Here is a 20,064-nt window from a genome sequence, read left to right as displayed (position 1 = left end):
GCGCAAAAAACACGGCAAAGTGGCTTTTGTTCTCAATAGACTTGTTATTGGTTGTATTTATTATTTTAATTTCCCAGCACATTCTTTAATTCAAAAGAGCCTGGCGCTGGTGGGAGTGGAATGATCTGCCCCCACCTCCCCAGTGGGACTCTGATAGCTAGAGAGCTGCTTAAGCCCTGATGAACGAGGTTTCATATCCCTGCCAACGCTTCGCTCTCGTGAATTGTAGCAACTCGGCGTACTCCTGCTCCCCCAGACCCTGCTGGAATCTCGCTATGTTCCTGGCCTCAGCAGTTCCCTCTGCCACCCTCTGGCCTTGCGTCTAGCCCTAGAATAGCTCAAGTGACCCGGCATTATTGACCTGGGGTTTGACTCCAGCCGGTTCTATAGCATTGCTCCGTACTTGCAGCGGGGTAAGAAGAGGGAAGTCAGCTCCATCAGGGCTTGTCTGCACAAGTTACTGCCCAGCAAGCCAGGGTGAGAATCTATGCCACGCCGCACCGTCAAGTAGTACCACTGCAGCAGTGTCCGGACGGGCGGGCTAGCTGGGGTGCTGTAGCTTCACATCGCTGCACAGTAACTTGCCATGGAGACAAGTCCTAACCCCCCCATTTCAGGCCTCATTTTTCATGGTTTCTAACATGCATTGGTTATAATTTTCTACTGCCTCAAGGGCCTGTCTAATTGGACTTTGGGCAAGCGAGGTATTTGCTGTTCCATACAAAGAGATCTATTTAAGAAAAAAAGTCCCAATAAAACTTTTTTTATAAACCCTGGACAACATTCCTGAAAGATTTGTTCTCAGAACGACATGTCAGCTGCAGTGCGTTCCGCCTCCCACCGCAGCTCTGGGGACACTGCTGTATTTATCTTTGCCTGCTTTACTTGGCTTGGAGTTGTAATATGCCGCAAAGGTGCCTAGAGCCCTGGGTAGCAGTTGGTTTATTGCTTTTTCTGAACTGCTGTAAAATAAACATGTCGATTGCAGGATCGGGTGGGGAGGGTATAAAAATCTGTGCCTCCGTTTCCCCAATCTGTAAAATGGGATTTAATAATACTTAACCAGAGAAGAGAAATAACTTGCCCAAGGTTACCCAGCGGGGGGAGCTGGGACTAGAGATCTGGTTGCTCTGAGTCCCAGTCTCATGCGCTATCCCCTAGCCCACATAGCCTCCCTTAAACCTGCCCTTCTCTCTCCCGGTGTCTTGCCTCCAGAGACTCTGTAAGCTGTCTGGCATGAGGGCTGCCTCTCCCTTTGGGTCTGTACAGTGCCCGGCACAGGGAGTCCTGCTCTGTTGTGATACAGTTAAGAATAAGCAAAGCTGAATGTAAGAGCTGGGGACACAAGCCTCTCTTCTCACTTACGAACAATGCCTTTCTGCTTCACTGCAGGTGGGAATGGCTGCAGTGCAGAGCGCTGGGCATGCTGGGGAAACTCTCAAATTAGGGGCCAGGTGGGTGGGTAGGTGGGAAGTTTTCCTCTTCCCTTTAATGCTGCTCCAAGAACCTTTTTCCGTTTCCTTTCAAACTGCTCAGTGTTCGAGGTGGCGGACGCAAAGTCCCAGTTCAATTTACAAGGGTCTCTTTTGGCTCGGCGAGTTTCCCCACCCTTTTCGCATGCACGGCTGAGCTGATGGCCGCCCCGCCTGGCAAAGCAGAACACTGCAGCATCTGTTCTACATCAGCACGGCCAGTGTCTGCAGAGTAACTTGGATGGATCAGAGGGTTTGGCCACGCAGGTAGGAGTCAAGGTAACGTCTTCCTCCTCTGGGACCCTGAAAACCACATCGCAGAGGATCCCGTTATATGGGGGGAAGCGCACTGTGCTATCTAAGCGGTCACTAAACAAGTACTAAGGACCATGCATAAGCCATCAACATGAGATAAACTGTAGACCTACTTTGCTGTAGTACAGCCCTCTATTGTTTGAGCTAAAGGAGCAAGTATATGATCTGTCAGAAGTAATAGGCTATTATCCTCTGGTGGGCCCGCCTTTTGAGGGAGGTTTGACAGCTGGTCATTGTGTTGTGCATAAATACCTTTATTGTGGCTGACAGTGACGCTCCAACTCAGGATCCAAAAGCACAGGGCCCTAGTTCTTGAGCATCTGCTGCTGGCAGCCGTGATAGGGCAGCTCTTTTCCCCTTAAGACCTTAGCCACTGCAGGGCAACAAAGTTATGCACCGGAGTGTGTCATCTGCCCCATAAAGGGCAGCAACGCGCAGAACGCACCGGGCCAGACGGGTGGTCAAAGGAACGTGCCACACTTGCCTGGTCCCTCCGAAGACCGGCGCCGACCGGGGTACGCACCTGCCTGGGCAGAGCCACTCCAGGGCCGGCGGCCGAGTTGATGGAAACCTGGAATTCCCATTCTGTGGGACATGTTCACATTAAACACAAACAACACGTTCTGAATTGTGACAAGGCCACATTTCCCACCGACCACATTGTTTGAAAAAAAATTGCTTTGGGGCGATCAAAACGTTTTGTTTTGATTGTGACTTTTTGTACTTCCTGTTTATCTTCTCTTTTCTAATAGATTTTGGTTTTATAGTTGGTGTCTAATTGGTTATGAGATGAGTATTACTACAACTGACAATAAACCCAGTAGATTGCAAAACACAAAGTTGTTTTAAAATGAAAGTTCAAAATGTTCCATCCTCCCCCAGACATTTTGTCTAAATCAACAGGCGATGTTTCAGTTCCAACGAACAGACGTTGTCCGAGGGACAGACATTCCACTAGACAATTTTTCACCCATCCCTGTGAGAAACACCTTGGGTGCTGAGCCCCTGGCTTTCCAGGGGGGTTCCTGTTCATCGAGCGCTAAGCAGAGGTAGGTGCCTACCTCGAAGAGAGGATCAGGCTTCACCCCCCACCCCACTCCTCAGCATCTCCGATGGGCTGGCTTAGGTGGCTCCTTGCCTTGTAACCTGGCTTTTGGACACCCCGCTCTCCCCTCCTGCGTAGGAGCCAGGGCCCCGCACACAAGTGTTGTGGATCGCAGTGTTGGGCCAGTGATTTTCTAGGCACCTGAAAGTCAGGAACTGCCACGCTCGGGCGCCAGGCTTGCAACGTCTAAGCGTCTCTGTGGATCTCACCCAAGAGTCTGTTCATGCCAATATCCCTGATCTAGAATCATTCAGGGGAAACCATCAAGGAAACACCACCCATCAAAGTTACCTTCAACCTCATTGCTTTCCTTTGTGCACCATCAACCTCTCTAGGGTCTGAAATGAACATTATGAGAAGCTGCTTCATCCACAAGAGCTGCCTAAACAAAGGGACCATTGGGCATAAGAAGACTGTGCTACAAAACCCACCCTGAGAGTTGCAATACCTACACTCACCAGGAGGGGGCGCCACGCCACTTATTTTAGCTGGCGGGGAAAAAAGCAGAAAACTGGAAGCTCTGTGTGTGTGTGTGTGTGTGTGTGTGTGTGTGTGTGCGCGCTCATGGGGGGAGAGCACAGTGTGTGCATCTCCTCTGTAGCAGGCTGCTGCTGCTCTGAGACCAGCTCTGAGAACGCTGCGTGCAGGGGGAGTGCTTCGAAAACTAAAGGTGCAGTATGCAGAAAACAAAGGTGCTGCTTTTTCAGAGCCCCTGGCACGCTGGGGCTAGGTCAGGCCCATGGCCCTAAACCCAGCACCAGGCTGTTTCCGCTTTAACTGGTCATTGGTATGTTTCACCCCTTTGCTCTTAAGGGACTTGAGCCCCACAGTTTGATCCATATCTGCCTGTACGCCCAGTTTAGGGACGGTGGGAGCGGAGGGTTCATGTCAGCCCCGTCTCCGGGTGGCATGTGTCTCAGCACTGCCCACAGTGAGGTCTTTCTGAGAGGCCACTCATTAGCTGCCTCCTCTGCTCGAAGCGCTAACCCTCTTGGCTGATAAACTCACAGCGCGCTCATTATCCGGGCAGAGGTTTGCAAAATGAACGCGGGTGGTAGAGGGGGGAAAATCATTTCTACAGCCCAGGGGAGATGAGCAACACAACCTATTAAGGTTCCGGCTCTGAAAACTTCATTAATGCTTATTACATAATGAGACACTTCAGTTCATAGCAAGCTTTGCAATAACTGGAAATCCTGTGTTAAGCTACCCACAGACACCGCATCCCCTGTATCTACCTGAGCCCTTAGCCCGGCTTTTCCAAGCAGGAGAACCGCTTCTGACGTGCGATGCAACGTGTAGCTCTGTGAGGCTTTACCTCAGTTAATTTGTCTGGATTAACCACACACGCTCCTGTCTGTACTAAAGGGTTTTAGGAAAAGCCCCTGCTGGAAATTGGATTGTTCAGCTTATTTTATAAGAGGAAAAATCTTGGTCCTGATTCCTCATTGCCCTGCACCTTGCCCAGGTCTACACACACCAGCCGCTCTGAGCAGTTTTCCACCCCACAACTGCCTGGGTGCAGATGACCAGACACAGCTCAGGGCATTGGACCGTTGTTCTCTTGGTCCATGGCCTCGACTGCTAAACTCTCCAGTGGAGCAATGACTTTGGTGCAAGTACAGGATAAATGCACATCTCAGGCTGCTTCTCACTCCCTCGTGCGCTGCACGCTGGGATTTCTCGGCTCCTTCCCTTCCCTGGGGGCTAGCGTTGTTTCAGGATTGTTCTGTTACGACCAGAGGGCGTGAGCAAACCGTCTCTCCTTCAACCTTCTCTCCAACAACAGGGGCCTGCAAAGGCGGTGAATGTGGCAGGCCTGCTTCTGCTGCCGGATGTGGTAACACTGGCTAGTGCGTGGAGCCCGTGGAAAGAGCGAGTCTAGTGACCGTGCTCACGCTGCCGCACGGAGATGAGCCGGGACTGCTGGGTCCCAGTCGCAGCACTGTTGCTGCTTGTACTGGGTTGGGGGTAAATACACCTCTCTTTGTGGGGGGGCGGGGGGGTTGCATGACTTAACCCGTGGCTGTTTATAAAGTGCTTTGAGAGCCTGCTCCCTGCGTAGGGTGGCTGGATGCCACAAGGTCTAATTTTTCAGCCTCGTTGCGCCGGTGGATGAGCTCTTAAGAAAATCTGGCTCCTCACTCTGTTGCCTTTGCAAAATTCTGTCCCAAATGCTCGTGTGTGAATGAGAAACCTCCAGTTGAGATCTGCCACCCTCACACAGACGTCCTTAGAGGAAGAGAGAACCCTTCGCAGGGTGCGGGGGGGGGGGGGGGGGGCAGGGGTGTGTGTGTCCCACACATCCCCTCTAGGTAGCATCGTGTCATGTGTATGAACCCAAACCTCTGCCCCTACCACCCCCATGTCAGTGTGTCTCAGGCCTGTCTGATCATCACTGCGGACTACGTGGCTCTGGGAAGAAGGATAAAGGAGTTTGAGGCACAAGTGGTGTTCTCGTCCATCCTCCCCGTGGAAGGAAAAGGCCTGGGTAGAGACCATCGAATCGTGGAAGTCAACGAATGGCTACACAGGTGATGTCAGAGAGAAGGCTTTGGGTTCTTTGACCATGGGATGGTGTTCCAAGAAGGAGGAGTGCTAGGCAGAGACAGGCTCCACCTAATCAAGAGAGGGCAGAGCATCTTCGAAAGCAGGCTGGCTAACCTAGGGAGGAGGGCTTTAAACTAGGTTCACCAGGGAAGGAGACCAAAGCCCTGAGGTAAGTGGGGACGTGGGATACCGGGGGGAAGTGGGAGAGTGGGAGGAAGCATGAGCAGGAGCGTGCGAGAGGGGAGGGCTCCTGCCTCATACTGAGAAAGAGGGACTATACCAAGTGCCTATACACAAATGCAAGAAGCCTGGGAAACAAGCAGGGAGAATTGGAGGTCCTGGCACAGTCAAGGAATTATGATGTGATTGGAATAACAGAGACTTGGTGGGATAACTCACATGACTGGAGCACTGTCATGGATGGATATAAACTGTTTAGGAAGGACAGGCAGGGCAGAAAAGGTGGGAGAGTTGCACTGTATGTAAGAGAGCAGTATGACTGCTCAGAGCTCCAGTATGAAACTGCAGAAAAACCTGAGAGTCTCTGGATTAAGTTTAGAAGCTTGAGCAACAAGGGTGATGTCGTGGTGAGAGTCTGCTATAGACCACCGGACCAGGGGGATGAGGTGGACGAGGCTTTCTTCTGGCAACTAACGGAAGTTACTAGTTCGCAGGCCCTGGTTCTCATGGGAGACTTCAGTCACCCTAATATCTGCTGGGAGAGCAATACAGCGGTGCACAGACAATCCAGGAAGTTTTTGGAAAGTATAGGGGACAATTTCCTGGTGCAAGTGCTGGAGGAACCAACTAGGGGCAGAGCTCTTCTTGACCTGCTGTTCACAGACCGGGAAGAATTAGTAGGGGAAGCAAAAGTGGATGGGAACCTGGGAGGCAGTGACCATGAGATGGTTGAGTTCAGGATCCTGACACAGGGAAGAAAGGAGAGCAGCAGAATACGGACCCTGGACTTCAAAAAAGCAGATTTTGACAACCTCAGGGAACTGATGGGCAGGATCCCCTGGGAGAATAACATGAGGGGGAAAGGAGTCCAGGAGAGCTGGCTGCATTGTAAAGAATCCTTATTGAGGTTACAGGGACAAACCATCCCGGTGTGTGGAAAGAATAGTAAATATGGCAGGCGACCAATTTGGCTTAACAGTGAAATCCTTGCTGATCTTAAACACAAAAAAGAAGCTTACAAGAAGTAGAAGATTGGACAAATGACCAGGGAAGAGTATAAAAATATTGCTCGGGCATGCAGGAGTGAAATCAGGAAGGCCAAATCACACCTGGAGATGCAGCTAGCAAGAGATGTAAAGAGTAACAAGAAGGGTTTCTTCAGGTATGTTAGCAACAAGAAGAAAGTCAAGGAAAGTGTGGGCCCCTTACTGAATGAGGGAAGCAACCTAGTGACAGAGGATGTGGAAAAAGCTAATGTACTCAATGCTTTTTTTGCCTCTGTCTTCACGAACAAGGTCAGCTCCCAGACTACTGCACTGGGCAGCACAGCATGGGAAGGAGGTGACCAGCCCTCTGTGGAGAAAGAAGTGGTTCGGGACTATTTAGAAAAGCTGGACGAGCACAAGTCCATGGGGCCGGATGCCTTGCATCCGAGGGTGCTAAAGGAGTTGGCGGCTGTGATTGCAGAGCCATTGGCCATTATCTTTGAAAACTCGTGGCGATCGGGGGAGGTCCCGGACGACTGGAAAAAGGCTAAGGTAGTCGCCATCTTTAAAAAAGGGAAGAAGGAGGATCCTGGGAACTACAGACCAGTCAGCCTCACCTCAGTCCCTGGAAAAATCATGGAGCAGGTCCTCAAGGAATCAATTCTGAAGCACTTAGAGGAGAGGAAAGTGATCAGGAACAGTCAGCATGGATTCACCAAGGGCAAGTCATGCCTGACTAATCTAATTGCCTTCTATGACGAGATAACTGGCTCTGTGGATGAGGGGAAAGCAGTGGACGTGTTGTTCCTTGACTTTAGCAAAGCTTTTGGCACGGCCTCCCACAGTATTCTTGCCAGTAAGTTAAAGAAGTATGGGCTGGATGAGTGCACTATAAGGTGGATAGAAAGCTGGCTAGATTGTCGGGCTCAACGGGTAGTGATCAATGGCTCCATGTCTAGTTGGCAGCCGGTATCAAATGGAGTGCCCCAAGGGTCAGTCCTCGGGCCGGTTTTTTTCAATATCTTCATTAATGATCTGGAGGGTGGTGTGGATTGCACCCTCAGCAAGTTTGCGGATGACAATAAACTGGAAGGAGAGGTAGATACGCTGGAGGGTAGGGATAGGATACAGAGGGACCTAGACAAATTAGAGGATTGGGCCAAAAGAAATCTGATGGGGTTCAACAAGGACAAAAGCAGAGTCCTGCACTTGGGACGGAAGAATCTCATTCACCGCTACAGACTAGGGACTGAATGGCTCGGCAGCAGTTCTTCAGAAAAGGACCTAGGGGTTACAGTGGACGAAAAGCTGGATATGTGTCAACAGTGTGCCCTTGTTGCCAAGAAGGCCAATGGCATTTTGGGATGTATAAGTAGGGGCATTGCCAGCAGATCGAGGGACGTGATCGTTCCCCTCTATTTGATATTGGTGAGGCCTCATCTGGAGTACTGTGTCCAGTTTTGGGCCCCACACTACAAAAAGGGATGTGGAAAAATTGGAAAACGTCCAGCGGAGGGCAACAAAAATGATTAGGGGACTGGAACACACGACTTATGAGGAGAGGCTGAGGGAACTGGGATTGTTTAGTCTGCGGAAGAGAAGAATGAGGGGGGATTTGATAGCTGCTTTTAACTACCTGAAAGGGGGTTCCAAAGAGGATGGATCTAGACTGTTCTCAATGGTAGCAGATGACAGAACAAGGAGTAATGGTCTCAAGTTGCAGTGGGGGAGGTTTAGGTTGGATATTAGGAACAACTTTTTCACTAGGAGGGTGGTGAAGCACTGGAATGCGTTACCTAGGGAGGTGGTGGAATCTCCTTCCTTAGAAGTTTTTAAGGTCAGGCTTGACAAAGCCCTGGCTGGGATGATTTAGTTGGGGATTGGTCCTGCTCTGAGCAGGGGGTTGGACTAGATGACCTCCTGAGGTCCCTTCCAACCCTGATATTCTCTGATTCTATGAAGGGCTGCCTGAGCTCCTGCTGAATAGCTGCCTTCTTTGCATGCACAGCTCTGTCTAAGATCTTGAGGGTGAAGGCTGGGATGTGGAAGCAAATGGCAGGTCTCTCCTCGCCATGCTGGCGTGTAGCAGGGAGGAGATCAGCCAACACTAGTGGGCTCTGGAACCAGATGACGAAAGGGACCTGTTTTCCCCAGAGCTGCAATGAGTCAATGGTGATGCTGCCGAGACGCCGCGCTCCTCCCCAGAGGGCTTTTAACACAGGAAAGGGCAGGGGCAGGGTGTGCCGCTCTGCAGGTAATAACCGCGCCTGCACTGCACGGCCAGAGTGCCGTGGGGCACTGCCACTATTTAAACCAAGGATGAGTCAGCCCCTCGCTCTGAGCTGCTAAGACATCTCTGCTCTCTCCCTCCGCACCTGGCCCTGTGGAGTGCTGGGAAGGCAGCAAGTGGTCCCAGATCAGGAGTATCAAAGCTGCCCTGGCTGAGTTGTGTAGTTGGGCAGCCCCATGCTGGAAGAAGAGGTCGGACATACAGGGCATGAGGGGAACATCCCAGAACTCATTGCTGCTCCCCAGTTGCAGGAGCAGATGGGCCCCTTTTGTGGAAAGATACCTCCCATGACGTGGGATCTCAGGGACAGCGTAACCTCATAGCTAGTGCAGGAAGTGGGAGTCAGGACTCCTGGGTTCTATTCCCAGGTATTTAAAGGCCCCATCTCTTCTGGTTGAGGCCACAGCCCCCGCTCAGGACTCTGGAGTACCGGTAAGTCCTTTAAGTTACTTTCACCCTTGTTACGGTTCTCACACCTCAGTGCCCGACGCTCGGCTCCTACCTGGGACTGGCCAGATTTTCAGAACCTGCAGGGCCCATTGACTTCAGCAGGAGCTGGGGGGTTTCAGAAATCAAGCCAGTCTATCTTCAGGCATGACTTGCCCTTGGTGAATCCATGCTGACTGTTCCTGATCACTTTCCTCTCCTCTAAGTGCTTCAGAATTGATTCCTTGAGGACCTGCTCCATGATTTTTCCAGGGACTGAGGTGAGGCTGACTGGCCTGTAGTTCCCAGGATCCTCCTTCTTCCCTTTTTTAAAGATGGCCAGTACCTTAGCCTTTTTCCAGTCGTCCGGGACCTCCCCCGATCGCCATGAGTTTTCAAAGATAATGGCCAATGGCTCTGCAATCACATCCGCCAACTCCTTTAGCACCCTTGGAGGCAACGCATCCGGCCCCATGGACTTGTGCACGTCCAGCTTTTCTAAATAGTCCCTAACCATATCCCTAAGTTGGAGAGACTTTTAGGGCCAGAGGGGCCCATTATAATTCTCTAGTCTGACCCCTGGTGTAGCATGGGCTGGAGCCTGCATTGAATCCATAGGTTCTCACTGAGGTAGAGCGAAGCTTCTAGAAAGACACCCTGGCTTGATTTAAAGATGTCGGGAGATGGAGAATCTACCAAGTCCGGAGGGAAGCTGTTCCCGTGGTTAATTACTCTCACTGTTAAATTTGTGCCTTATCTCTAGTTGGAATTTGTCTAGCGTCCACTTACTAAGGTAAAGAGCCTTCAAGTTCTCACATACCTTCTCCACAGGTAGGTACTTATCAACTGATCACTCACTGCTTTTGGGTAGTTTATTTAGCAAAGCTTTGTGTTCAAATACCATTTTCTTTTTTATGGTAATTGAAGGATATTTTTAGGCTTTTCCTAATGTGAAATCCATTAGAAGGAATTAGCTGTTTCTTTTACAAATATCATTTATATCCCTTGCCTTATGTTGCCAATTTACCACAGACTGTCACCTCCCTCCTGGACCCATAGAAGGCAAATCAGTTTTTCTTCCCTTTAAACAGAAAACTATTGCAGGCCACCTGACAATGATAAGACTTGGCACTCATTATTCAAGGCGCACCAAGGGCTTTGCACAGAGGAGTAGGGTGACCAGATGTCCCTATTTTATAGGGACAGTCCCAATTTTGGGGTCAATTTTTCTTATATAGGCTCCTATTACTCCCCACCCCCATCCCGATTTTTCACACTTGCTGTCTGGTCACCCTACAGAGGAGTGAATGTGTTCTCACAGCTCTCACATCCATTTCACAGATGGGGAAAGAAAGGGGCCGGGACACCTTTGATCTTGTACTTAAAACACTGAACTGGGAGTTGGGTTCAATTCCTGGCTCTTCCACAGATGCCCTGTGTGACCTTGGGCAAGTCATGTGATTGCTCTGTGCCTCAGTTTCCTCATCTATAAAATAGGGATAATAATACTTCTTTCCCCCCCATTTTTCTCTTGGGGTGGAGACTGTCACACTGCAAGTATGTGCCGTGACTAATAACTTTCACGCAATGTTAATTTAGCATCCCCACTAGAAACTTTTCTTTTAATTGGATTTAAAAAAGGAGGTGGAGGGGAATTCTGGTGGGAAGATTCCAGGCAGGAGGGAAAACGAACAGTTATAGCAGTTAAGCTTCTGTCTGTGGAAGATGTAGGACCCCTGGTGGGTTTGTGCCTATCTTTTAACTGAGAGCCCCTGGGTTTGCACGGCATCTCTTGTACTGCTGCCTTCCAGTCCAGGGACTGTCGGGACACACCTCTGAGATAAGGTGGGTGAGGTAATAGCTTTTATTGGCCCAACTTCTGTTGGTGAGAGAGACAAGCTTTTGGGCTCCACGGTGAGAAAAGAAGACCCGCTCCTCATTGCAGTGTAGATGTATCTTTTGTCCCCAGAACCAGTAGAGACTGCATGGAAGGGAAGGGATCTGTAATGTAGAGAGAACCTTTCCCTGAACAGCGGGTGTGAGCCCTTAGACACCACAGTGATGGGCCTTGGAGAAAGCCCTCAAGCCAATAGTCTGGGGCCAGAATCCCTCAGCTAGGCTGCTGGGGGTGAAGGCCATACTGGTAGGCACAGGGGGTTGGGAACTGGGGTCCCTGGGTTCTAGTCCCAGCACTGGCAGTGACTCAGTGCCTCACCTTGCAACAGTCATGTGTGGTGAGCAGGGGCTTGAAGGAGGCAGCTGTAGCTAGGGAGCTTGTATAAGGGACATATCTGGTGAAGCAGGAAAAGTGAGCTGTAGCTCACAAAAGCTTATGCTCAAATAAATTGGTTAGTCTCTAAGGTGCCACAAGTCCTCCTTTTCTTTTTGCAAATACAGACTAACACGCCTGTTACTCTGAAACAAGCCCAGACAGCTGCTTGTAGAGGAAAACACCTTGCTGGACAGGGTGAGGAGGGCTGCCTTGTGGGAAGAGGGATCTCCCCAGGCACTACTGCAGAGTGTAGCAAGGAGAAAAGGGCGGGGGGGCTTTTTTTCTTTTTATAATGAATAAATAAGGCCTGGACACGTTTTTTTTTTTTTTGAGTTCGGGTGACCTGGTTTCTCCCAGAAGAGTCTCGGGTAGGCTGGAGAACCTGCAGGTGTCAGTGAATGCTGCAGAGGGGAAGCTATTTTTATTTTGATCCATGAATGTTCTTTGTATTCCCATTTAACTCAAACCCCTGAAATACACTGGGGAGAAAGATCTTTGTTACAGATTTCACACCATGGCCCCTTCAATTAAGAGGAGAGAATCCTCATGAGGCCTCCCAAGACCTCCAGCAAAAGGAGGCTTGATATTACTAATGTACAAAGCGAATGCACCTATACAGGCTCACCCAGCCCTGTCTCTCCTCTTGCCAGACTGCCCATGAACCTCACTTGTGTGGCCTCCACTTACATGTGTGCTGGAATCTGACGGCCACATGCACCCTGCTAATGAACCCTCCCCTTTCCTCACCGGCACAATGACCTAGCCCCACCCCCCTGTCTCCTGTTTGATTATCGGACAGAACCCAGGCTCCAACACAACCCGGCCAGCCTAGTGGGCACTGCATACTGGGGCGTGGCCTAGTGATTTGAGGCCCAGCAGCAGCAACTCCACCTCAGGACACAGACCCAGATCCATGCCATTTACTGTGCAAGGCCCTGATCGTGCAGTGAGGTCTGTATGGGTTGGACCATCCATGTAGAGCCTGTAGCTGGAGCAGGGCCCATGCGTCTTTCCGCTCAGGTAGGTACTTGCAGACCGTGTTCAGGTCACTCGTTGATAAGCCCTATTCATAGAATTAAAGACCAGTCTATCACAGACCAGAGAATTCCACCTCCTTATCCTTCCCCATAGCGAGCCCCACAATCTGGGGTTGGCATAGCTCCCAGAAAGGCAGCCAGCCTGAGCCTGGGCTTGACAATGACAAGAGATGAAGAACCCATTTCCAGTGGGAGTTGGCTCCGATGGTTAATCACCCTCACTGTTAACAGTCGGTGCATCCTTCTCATTGGACTTTGTCTGGCTTCAGCTCCCGGTTCTTCGCTAGATTAAACAGCCAAAGAGAGAGAGAATGCCTTAAACCCGTGCTGCTCAACCAGGGTCCTGGTGCCCCCTGGGAAGCTGCAAGCAGGTTTCAGGGGGTTCACCACCCAGGGCTGGCGTTAGAATCGCTGGGGCCCAGGGCAGAAAGCCAAAGCCCCACTGCAGGGCCCTGAGCCCTGCCACCTGGGGCTGAAGCAGAAGCCTGAGCAACTTGGCTTCGTAGTGCCCCCTGTGGCGGGAGACCCCGGACTGGGCAATTGCCCTGCTTCTACCCCCTAACGCCAGCCCTGACTTTTATATGCAGAAAACCAGTTGTTGTGGCACAGGTGGGGAGTGGACTTTGTATAGCATGTGGGGTGGGGTGGGGGACTCAGAAAGAAGAAGGTTGAGAACTGGCTAGCTCAGTCGGTAGAGCATGGGACTCTTAATCCCAGGGTCGTGGGTTCGTGCCCCACGTTGGGTGACAGCTTTTGCGGGGGAGGGATAGCTCAGTGGTTTGAGCTTTGGCCTGCTAAACCCAGGGTTGTGAGTTCAATCCTTGAGGGGGCCATTTAGGGATCTGGGGCAAAAATTGGGGATTGGTCCTGCTTTGAGCAGGGGGTTGGACTAGATGACCTCCTGAGGTCCCTTCCAACCCTGGTATTCTATGATCTATGAACCCTGTCCTTAAACCTCTTGCTGTCAAGAGGTTTCCAGACCTCAGATCATTCTTGTAGCTCCACTCTGAACCCTCTCTTGTTGTCCACACGCGCACCGTAGGACCATGTGGCAGCATCGGCAGGTCTGATTGGAGGACCGTGTCCAGAATGGCCAATGTGCTGAAGGCTGGGGAAAGGGGTGGGATCATAAACAGAGCCAGTAGAGGGCGGTGCAGAGTATGGGGCTTGTGAGGTTGTGTATCTGCCCCTGCTCTGCTGCCATGGGTCTATTTTTCACACACAGTCTCTCAGGGGTGGGGAGGAGATTAGGGCCCCTCCCTAGGCCTTGGCAGTAGCACAAACCTAGCAGGGGCTGATGGGAACCTATCTCAATGGGGAAGATGTGTGTGTTTGCCCAGGGGTTGATGAAGTGCGTGTTTGTGTGTGTGTGTGTGGTGGGGGAGTGATGCATTGTGTGTTGGGGGGATTGATGCACTGTGTGTGTAGGGGGGTGCTGAGTTGTACGTGTGTGTGTTGGGGAGTGAGGCACTGTGTGTGGCGTGTGTGTGTGTGTGTGCTGAATTGTGTGTGTGTTGGGGGGAGTGAGGCATTGTGTGTGTAGGGGGGTGTTGAATTGTGTGTGTTGGATTTTACACTTCGGGCCCATTTTGTTTCCCCAGCCTGGACCCCTGAGCTGTTCCCACGCGGCTCCAGGGGACCCAGGTTGCTGCTTCTCCGCCGCCTCTTCTCCCCCCGACAAAGAATTCGGTGGCTGCGTGTGGACGCAAAACGCGCCCCGCTCCCTGCCCCAGCCTCGCCACACGGGGCCTGGCCAGGGGAGCGCAGCCCGGGCCGAGGGGAAGCCTACGGTAGGGGGCATTGCAACCCCTCCGTCCGCCCCGGCTCTCCCCTCCGCGCCCGCCCCTCCTCGCAGGGAGGGATGGAGGCGGATCAGGAGCGCACGTTTCCTGCCCAGGGACGGCTCTGAGGCTCGCAGGCAAAGCCGGGGGCCGGCGGGCAGGAAGGAGACGCGCAGCGCGACCGGGAGCCGGGCAGCCCGGCTGGACTCGGCGACCGCAGCCCCAGCCCCGGCCGGGAGCGAGTCCGGGCTTCGCCCCGCCGCCGCCGCCGCCGCATCCCCCCGCCCCGGGAGGCGTCTCGCCGCCGGCCCGGGCTCGGCAGCTGCCCCGCGCCCCCCCCCGGGCTGCCTGGTGCATCGGGAACAAAGGAAATTCCCCCCCCGCCCCTCCCAGCATGAAGATGCCTCGGCTGGCGCCGGGGCCCCGGGCGCTCGGGCGGCTCCTGCTGCTGCTGCTGGCCGGCCACGCCGCGCTGGTAAGTGACACCTGGTCCTGAGCGCCCCCGCCAGAGCAACTGGGGGGGGGGGTCCTATCCCCTCCCCCCTGCCCCTGGGGGGTCGAACCCTGCCCCCGGCACTTCCATGCCCCCCCGCCCCCGCCTGGGGATCATCATGGTCACCCCCCCCCCCCGCTGCCGCAGTTCCGATTGTTGCGGGACAATAAATGGGTCCTTCCCCCCACCCCCGCAGGGAGCCTGCCCCGGCTCCCGGGCCGCGCTGGGGGAGCGCCCCGGAAAGTTGATGGTGAACGATTGTGCCTTGGTGGGTCTCCCGCGGCTGTGCCCCCCCCGACCCCCCCAGGGGCTGCGGCCGGGCCGGGCCGGGCTGCGTAGTCGGAACAAGTGGCTTCCCTGCTGGGCGTGGGCCGGTGCATCCCCCCCGCCCCCCTCCCAGGGGAGCAGCACCGGCGCTGTCTGCCAGGTAGCTGCGAAGCCCCGGGGGTGGGGGTGGGGGGCTTGGCTCGTCCCGCCCCGCACGCGGGTTTTGCACAGGCTGGGTGGGGGGCGCCTGGGGGATCCTAGTGCTGGAGGGGGGTCTGATGTATTCGGGTGCTATTGGAAGGTCACAGGGAAGCAGGGGGAAGAGCCTGGTGCTGCCTGCCCGGGGTGGGGGCAAAAGAAAGTTGCTGATTTTGCATCACCCACCGAGTGGCTCCTCACGGAGCTGCTGCAGGGATGGCGGTGCCGGGGTCTGCTCTGTCCCGGGCACTGTCCCCGCCTTGCTTCGAAGCTCATCTCTCCCCGCCCCAGTAGATTTACACGCTGGGAGGGAGACGCCGCATCTCAGTGACCCGTGTGAGCTGCGGCGCATCCCCCGCAAGAGCCGATTCCTGGGTTTCTGTTCGCACCGCAGCTGGCTCCGGCGTGGCTGCTTCGGGGCTGTTCCCTGGGGTCCTCACGCCGGCATCCCGCTGGAGGATGCAGGCGCTTGGGGCGGGCTCGCCGGAGCGGCAGGTGGAGTCAGTGAGGAAGGGGGCAGGGCGGAGGTTTTTAGTGGCAGGAGTCGCTGCTTGGTGCCTGCTGGGTAGCCCGGCCTGCTGGGTTCGCCTTGGTGGGAAAGTCGCAGGCAAGGTGTGGGTGAGGAGCGCAACCCAACCCCTGCTTTGCAAATAGGCTGGCACCCAGCAAGCTCAGGGAAACGCCCAGCCTGGCTTTCCCCTCTCCCTTTGGATGGAGACAAGTCACAGGGACTGGCTTCTCGCCAATAAATGGCCAACAGCCACCTTTCACTCCTTCTCCATGGAAAGTCTCTTGTGCATTAGCAGATTCCTTGACTGTGTCTGCGGTTGGCAGGCAAAGCTTCGCGTTCATTTGTTCCGCCGATGATTGCAAACGCTGGCAAATAGGGGGACTTGGGGAGACTTTTGGAGCTACTTTGAATGAATGATCTGGACTAGCAGAGACTGCCACTCCTCATCTCCACCCTGGTGGTTTTTAAATACGCCCCCTTTGTGCGGTATTTTCCTAGTGCGTGTGTATTTCAACAGAGTTGCTAGCAATGATTTTGTATCTCAAAAGAGACAGATGCACGTTTTCCCCCTAATGAGGCCAGTGTGTCTGATATTGAATATGCAATAAGGGGCATGATCTGTCTGTAGGAACCAACCTGCGCTGTGAATACTGTGCAGCACTCCACCCTCCTAGCAGTAGAGCCAGGCAGATTCTTATGCTGAGTATCAATAATCTATTAAGTTGACCAGCACATTTTGCTATTGATCTGTGGCAGACTTGGTTAAACTAACAGCTTTATTATTTCACTCTTTACATACTGGCTAAGACATTAGTTTTGCTCCTGGAGCCCTGACTTCTGTGGGTGGGTGATGGAAAGAGACAGCTCAGATGTGGGCTCAGCTCTCAGATGAACCATGTTTGGGTGCTTGCATTTGGCAGCGGGACCAAGCGGTAGGTGATTCTTGGCCATCTCGGAGTGGATTTTGTCAGCACAATCAGAGCCTGGTTATATACAATCTCACAACCTTTCCCCTCATGCCCTCCTCCCTGGCTCAGCTCTGCCCTCCAGTATTGCTCCCCCGCACCCCCCTCTGACTTTTGATGGTTAGTGATGTTTAGCGCCAACTTCTTCCATGTTGTTTAATCCACATAAAGCTCATCACTAGCTGGAGACCGCAGTCTCCAGGTGCTGTTTGCTCCATGGTTGATGGTTGGTCTTAAACAAAACCGTAACATTTGCTGTTTCACACCCCTCTGGTCACCCATCTTAAAGTGGGTCAGCATCCTTTGCGAGAGCTTGGAGTGTCTCTCGTGGCTGAGAAGAGACAGGGCTGGGCTGTTACGGCTATAAAGGGGATTCTTTCTGGAGGCTGCTGGACACAGACAGACTCTCTGGTCCCCTCTGGCTCTCTAGCTCCCAGGCTGACGAGTTCAGTCGAGCGGCACCATTCTGTGCTTGCGAGCCTGGCCCAGTGTGGCACGCGGGCTGCCTCCATGGGCCCAGGCACCCAAGGGGTGGGTACTGTCTCCCTGCGGGATATGCTGACGCCCCTCACCAGCTCTCTGCAGCCTCCCGTGATACCTCTGCCGTTCCAGCTGGGACAGATCCCTGCTGCAGGGTGAATCCGTGCCAGAGGAGATCAGGAACCAGTCAGTCGCTATGGAAGAAGCTCACCTGAGTGGGCATGCTGGGAAATTGGTAGATTTTTTTTTGGATGGTGAGGCAATTATGGGATAGCTCCCAGGGAATCATGGGATAGGGGAGTCTGACTTCTCCTCTCACTCTGACCTGTGGTCCCCCAGAGGGCTGAGTGTAGCTGTCCAGGTTGCACCCCTATTTGGAGCAGTGCCGGGAGCCATGGGACATGCGCCCTCCAGGCATGGCTGTTGACTCACAAGTGCAGCCTGGGCCCAACCACGTGTATGGGTGCACTGATTCCTGTTAGCTACAGTCCAGAGACTGCACCTTGGTAGGCACAGAAGTGGTCACAGGGGCTCCCTAAATCCTGGTCTAGATTTCACAATCATGGAGGGGAGTGCTAACTACACTCCTGCTCTTCACCTTCCAATGCTATTTCCCTTTTCCCCCCTACCTGTAAATTTCAGTGCCCAATTTCTCCTGTTTGGCCTTTGAGTGGAAGGACAAAATGGCCATTTGCTGACTTCAGCCAATTAAAATCAGAACCTTTCCAGCCTAATTACAGTAAATGCAAGAAAGGATGTTAATGCAAGTTAGCAAATGTGTTAATGGGGCATTAATAAACCCTTCAGGTCGATCGTGCTGGCAGGGAAATGGATAATTGGGGATTTGGGGGAGTTTCTCTTTTTCCTTAAATTCCAGTTCTGTAAGAGACTATTTGCTGTCTGTTGTCTGGAGCCAGTCAGTCCTCTTTGCCTGTCAGGAACGGTCTCTGTTACGCGCTCTGGGCTCCCCCGTCTCCAGCTCCCCGAGGGGACTGTCAAGGTTGCTGCTCTGGGCTGTCTGGTGAGATGTGAAGCTCTCGGGTCACTGAGGAGGTTGGGGTGGGATGTGCTGTCTTGAATCAGCAGCGTTGCATTGAATCTAAATGTCGTCACCCTCTTGTGATACAGTGTTGGGATGGGCCAGCATCTCGCTGGCTCTGAGGCAGATTTGGGGAGCTGACTGGGGCCTGGAGCTCCGCTCCATGGGGTAATAGCAGGCCAGGTGCCCCCCCGCCATCCCAGCACAGCATGTTCCTGCCGGATCCCCCAGCTAGCATGTGATTGTCTGTTTGCATCTATTGTTTGCATGCGTTGGGAGCGTGGTAAGGAATGTCGGAGCGCAGCCACTCTGGGTTTGCTCCATGGGGGGGGCTGGAGGCAGTGGGGGGCTATTCAATAAAGTGGCAGTGTGCTGGCTTCCAAACGCCCGCCACTCGCTGCTGCAGACTTTGGATTGACCTCTGTAGGCAGGGAGCAAAGATCAGGCCCCTCTGGGTATTTGGGTGGGACGTCCCCCTTGGAGCCTTCTCTGGGGGGTTACAAACACGTCCCCCTGCAGCCCTCCCTAACCCAGCCCCTCCTTGGCACCAGGCAGGGCTGGCTGGGAGAGGACTGCTGTGAGCAGCGGCACCATGGGATGGGTTCTGTGTGGCACCAGGGTGGGGTACAGCAGAGGGGTCACTAATGCAAAGCTGCAGGCAAGGGAGCTCCCTCTCCAAATGGGAGGGGCCCCGCAGCGCTTGCTTCTATCATCAGGCTTGGCCTGCCAGAGCCATCGCGTCGTCTTCCCTTCCGACATGAACCCCAGAGCCTGGCACGCCCACCCCATGCCCAGGTCCCCTCCCCGGCGTAAACACTGACCCTGACCTCCTGGGATCTCACCATGCTAGCTCGCATCGGAGGTAGTGCAGGGGCTGGGGGTGAAAGTAAGAGGGCCGAGGCGAAACCCAGGCAGGGGTGGGAATGGGGCCCAGAAGGGGCAGGGTGTGAGGTGTCCGTTAATCCGTGTGTGAGGCGGGGCAAAGGATCCAACAGCCAGGAGTGGGCAGGAGCTGGGGGATCATGGACACCTGTGACGGATGGGAGGGTTTATGACGTGTCTCTGGCTTTTTTTAGCCTATCCGGAGCTCTCTTACTTGTGCCATGGCAGGTGCCGATGGGAACGACCGACTCTCCCCGCCCGGGGGCTGTGTAGTAAGGAGGGATGGTCCCCCCCACCCGGCTGTGACTTGGACGCTCACGCTGGGTTTATCAGCATTTACTCCCCCTGTGAAAATATCTGCTGGCGGCTAATCCATCCCTGGCCGTGCTCGTGCTCTCTCCTTGTGTCCAGCTGGTGCCAAGTGGTGCTGGGAGCAGAGGGGGGCGTGTCGGGTGAGATGCTCCTGTTCCCAGGCTGTTTGCCAGGCTCCCTCCATGGGCTGGGAATGCGGGCGTTTCTGGGATGTGAGATTTCTTGTGCCGCTGCATTGGGGTGATGAGAGGAGCCCCAAGATGTACCCACAGGCATCCGAGGCCTCTCCCATGCCATCCAGAGCAGTGTGCAGTTCCATAGGACAACCAGATGCACCCCTGGGGGCTCTGATTTACCTTCATTGCCCTGGGCCTCAGTTTCCTCCTTCTGTCCCCCAGGGCTGTGGCCTATTGCTGGCTCTTGGTAGAGGGTTGCTGATGCCCTGCTAGAGATCTAAAGGAGAATGGGCACTGCATTCTTCCCCAGGTGAGAAGATGCCAAAT

At 53.7% G+C, this 20,064-nt stretch overlaps 1 protein-coding gene and 1 non-coding gene across 2 annotated transcripts in view; both read left to right on the top strand.

Annotated features, from left to right (window-relative positions):
- The first annotated feature begins 13,306 nt into the window (after positions 1 to 13,306).
- On the top strand, positions 13,307 to 13,379 carry TRNAK-CUU. Its single transcript has one exon. It is a non-coding gene; the product is annotated as a tRNA-Lys (tRNA).
- Positions 13,380 to 14,440: 1,061 nt separating this feature from the next.
- The window catches only part of SDC3 (syndecan 3), a 190,190-nt gene continuing 184,566 nt past the window's right edge, over positions 14,441 to 20,064 (top strand). Inside the window, exon 1 of the mRNA XM_037881933.2 lies at positions 14,441 to 14,889. Coding sequence (XP_037737861.1) covers positions 14,809 to 14,889 — 81 coding nt within the window. The 5' untranslated portion in view covers positions 14,441 to 14,808. The remainder of the gene's footprint in view (positions 14,890 to 20,064) is intronic.

Source organism: Chelonia mydas, chromosome 19, assembly GCF_015237465.2.
Source record: "Chelonia mydas isolate rCheMyd1 chromosome 19, rCheMyd1.pri.v2, whole genome shotgun sequence".
NCBI lineage: Eukaryota > Metazoa > Chordata > Testudines > Cheloniidae > Chelonia > Chelonia mydas.
Note: the sequence above shows the minus strand (reverse complement) of the source record. Positions and strands in the feature narration are given on the sequence as shown.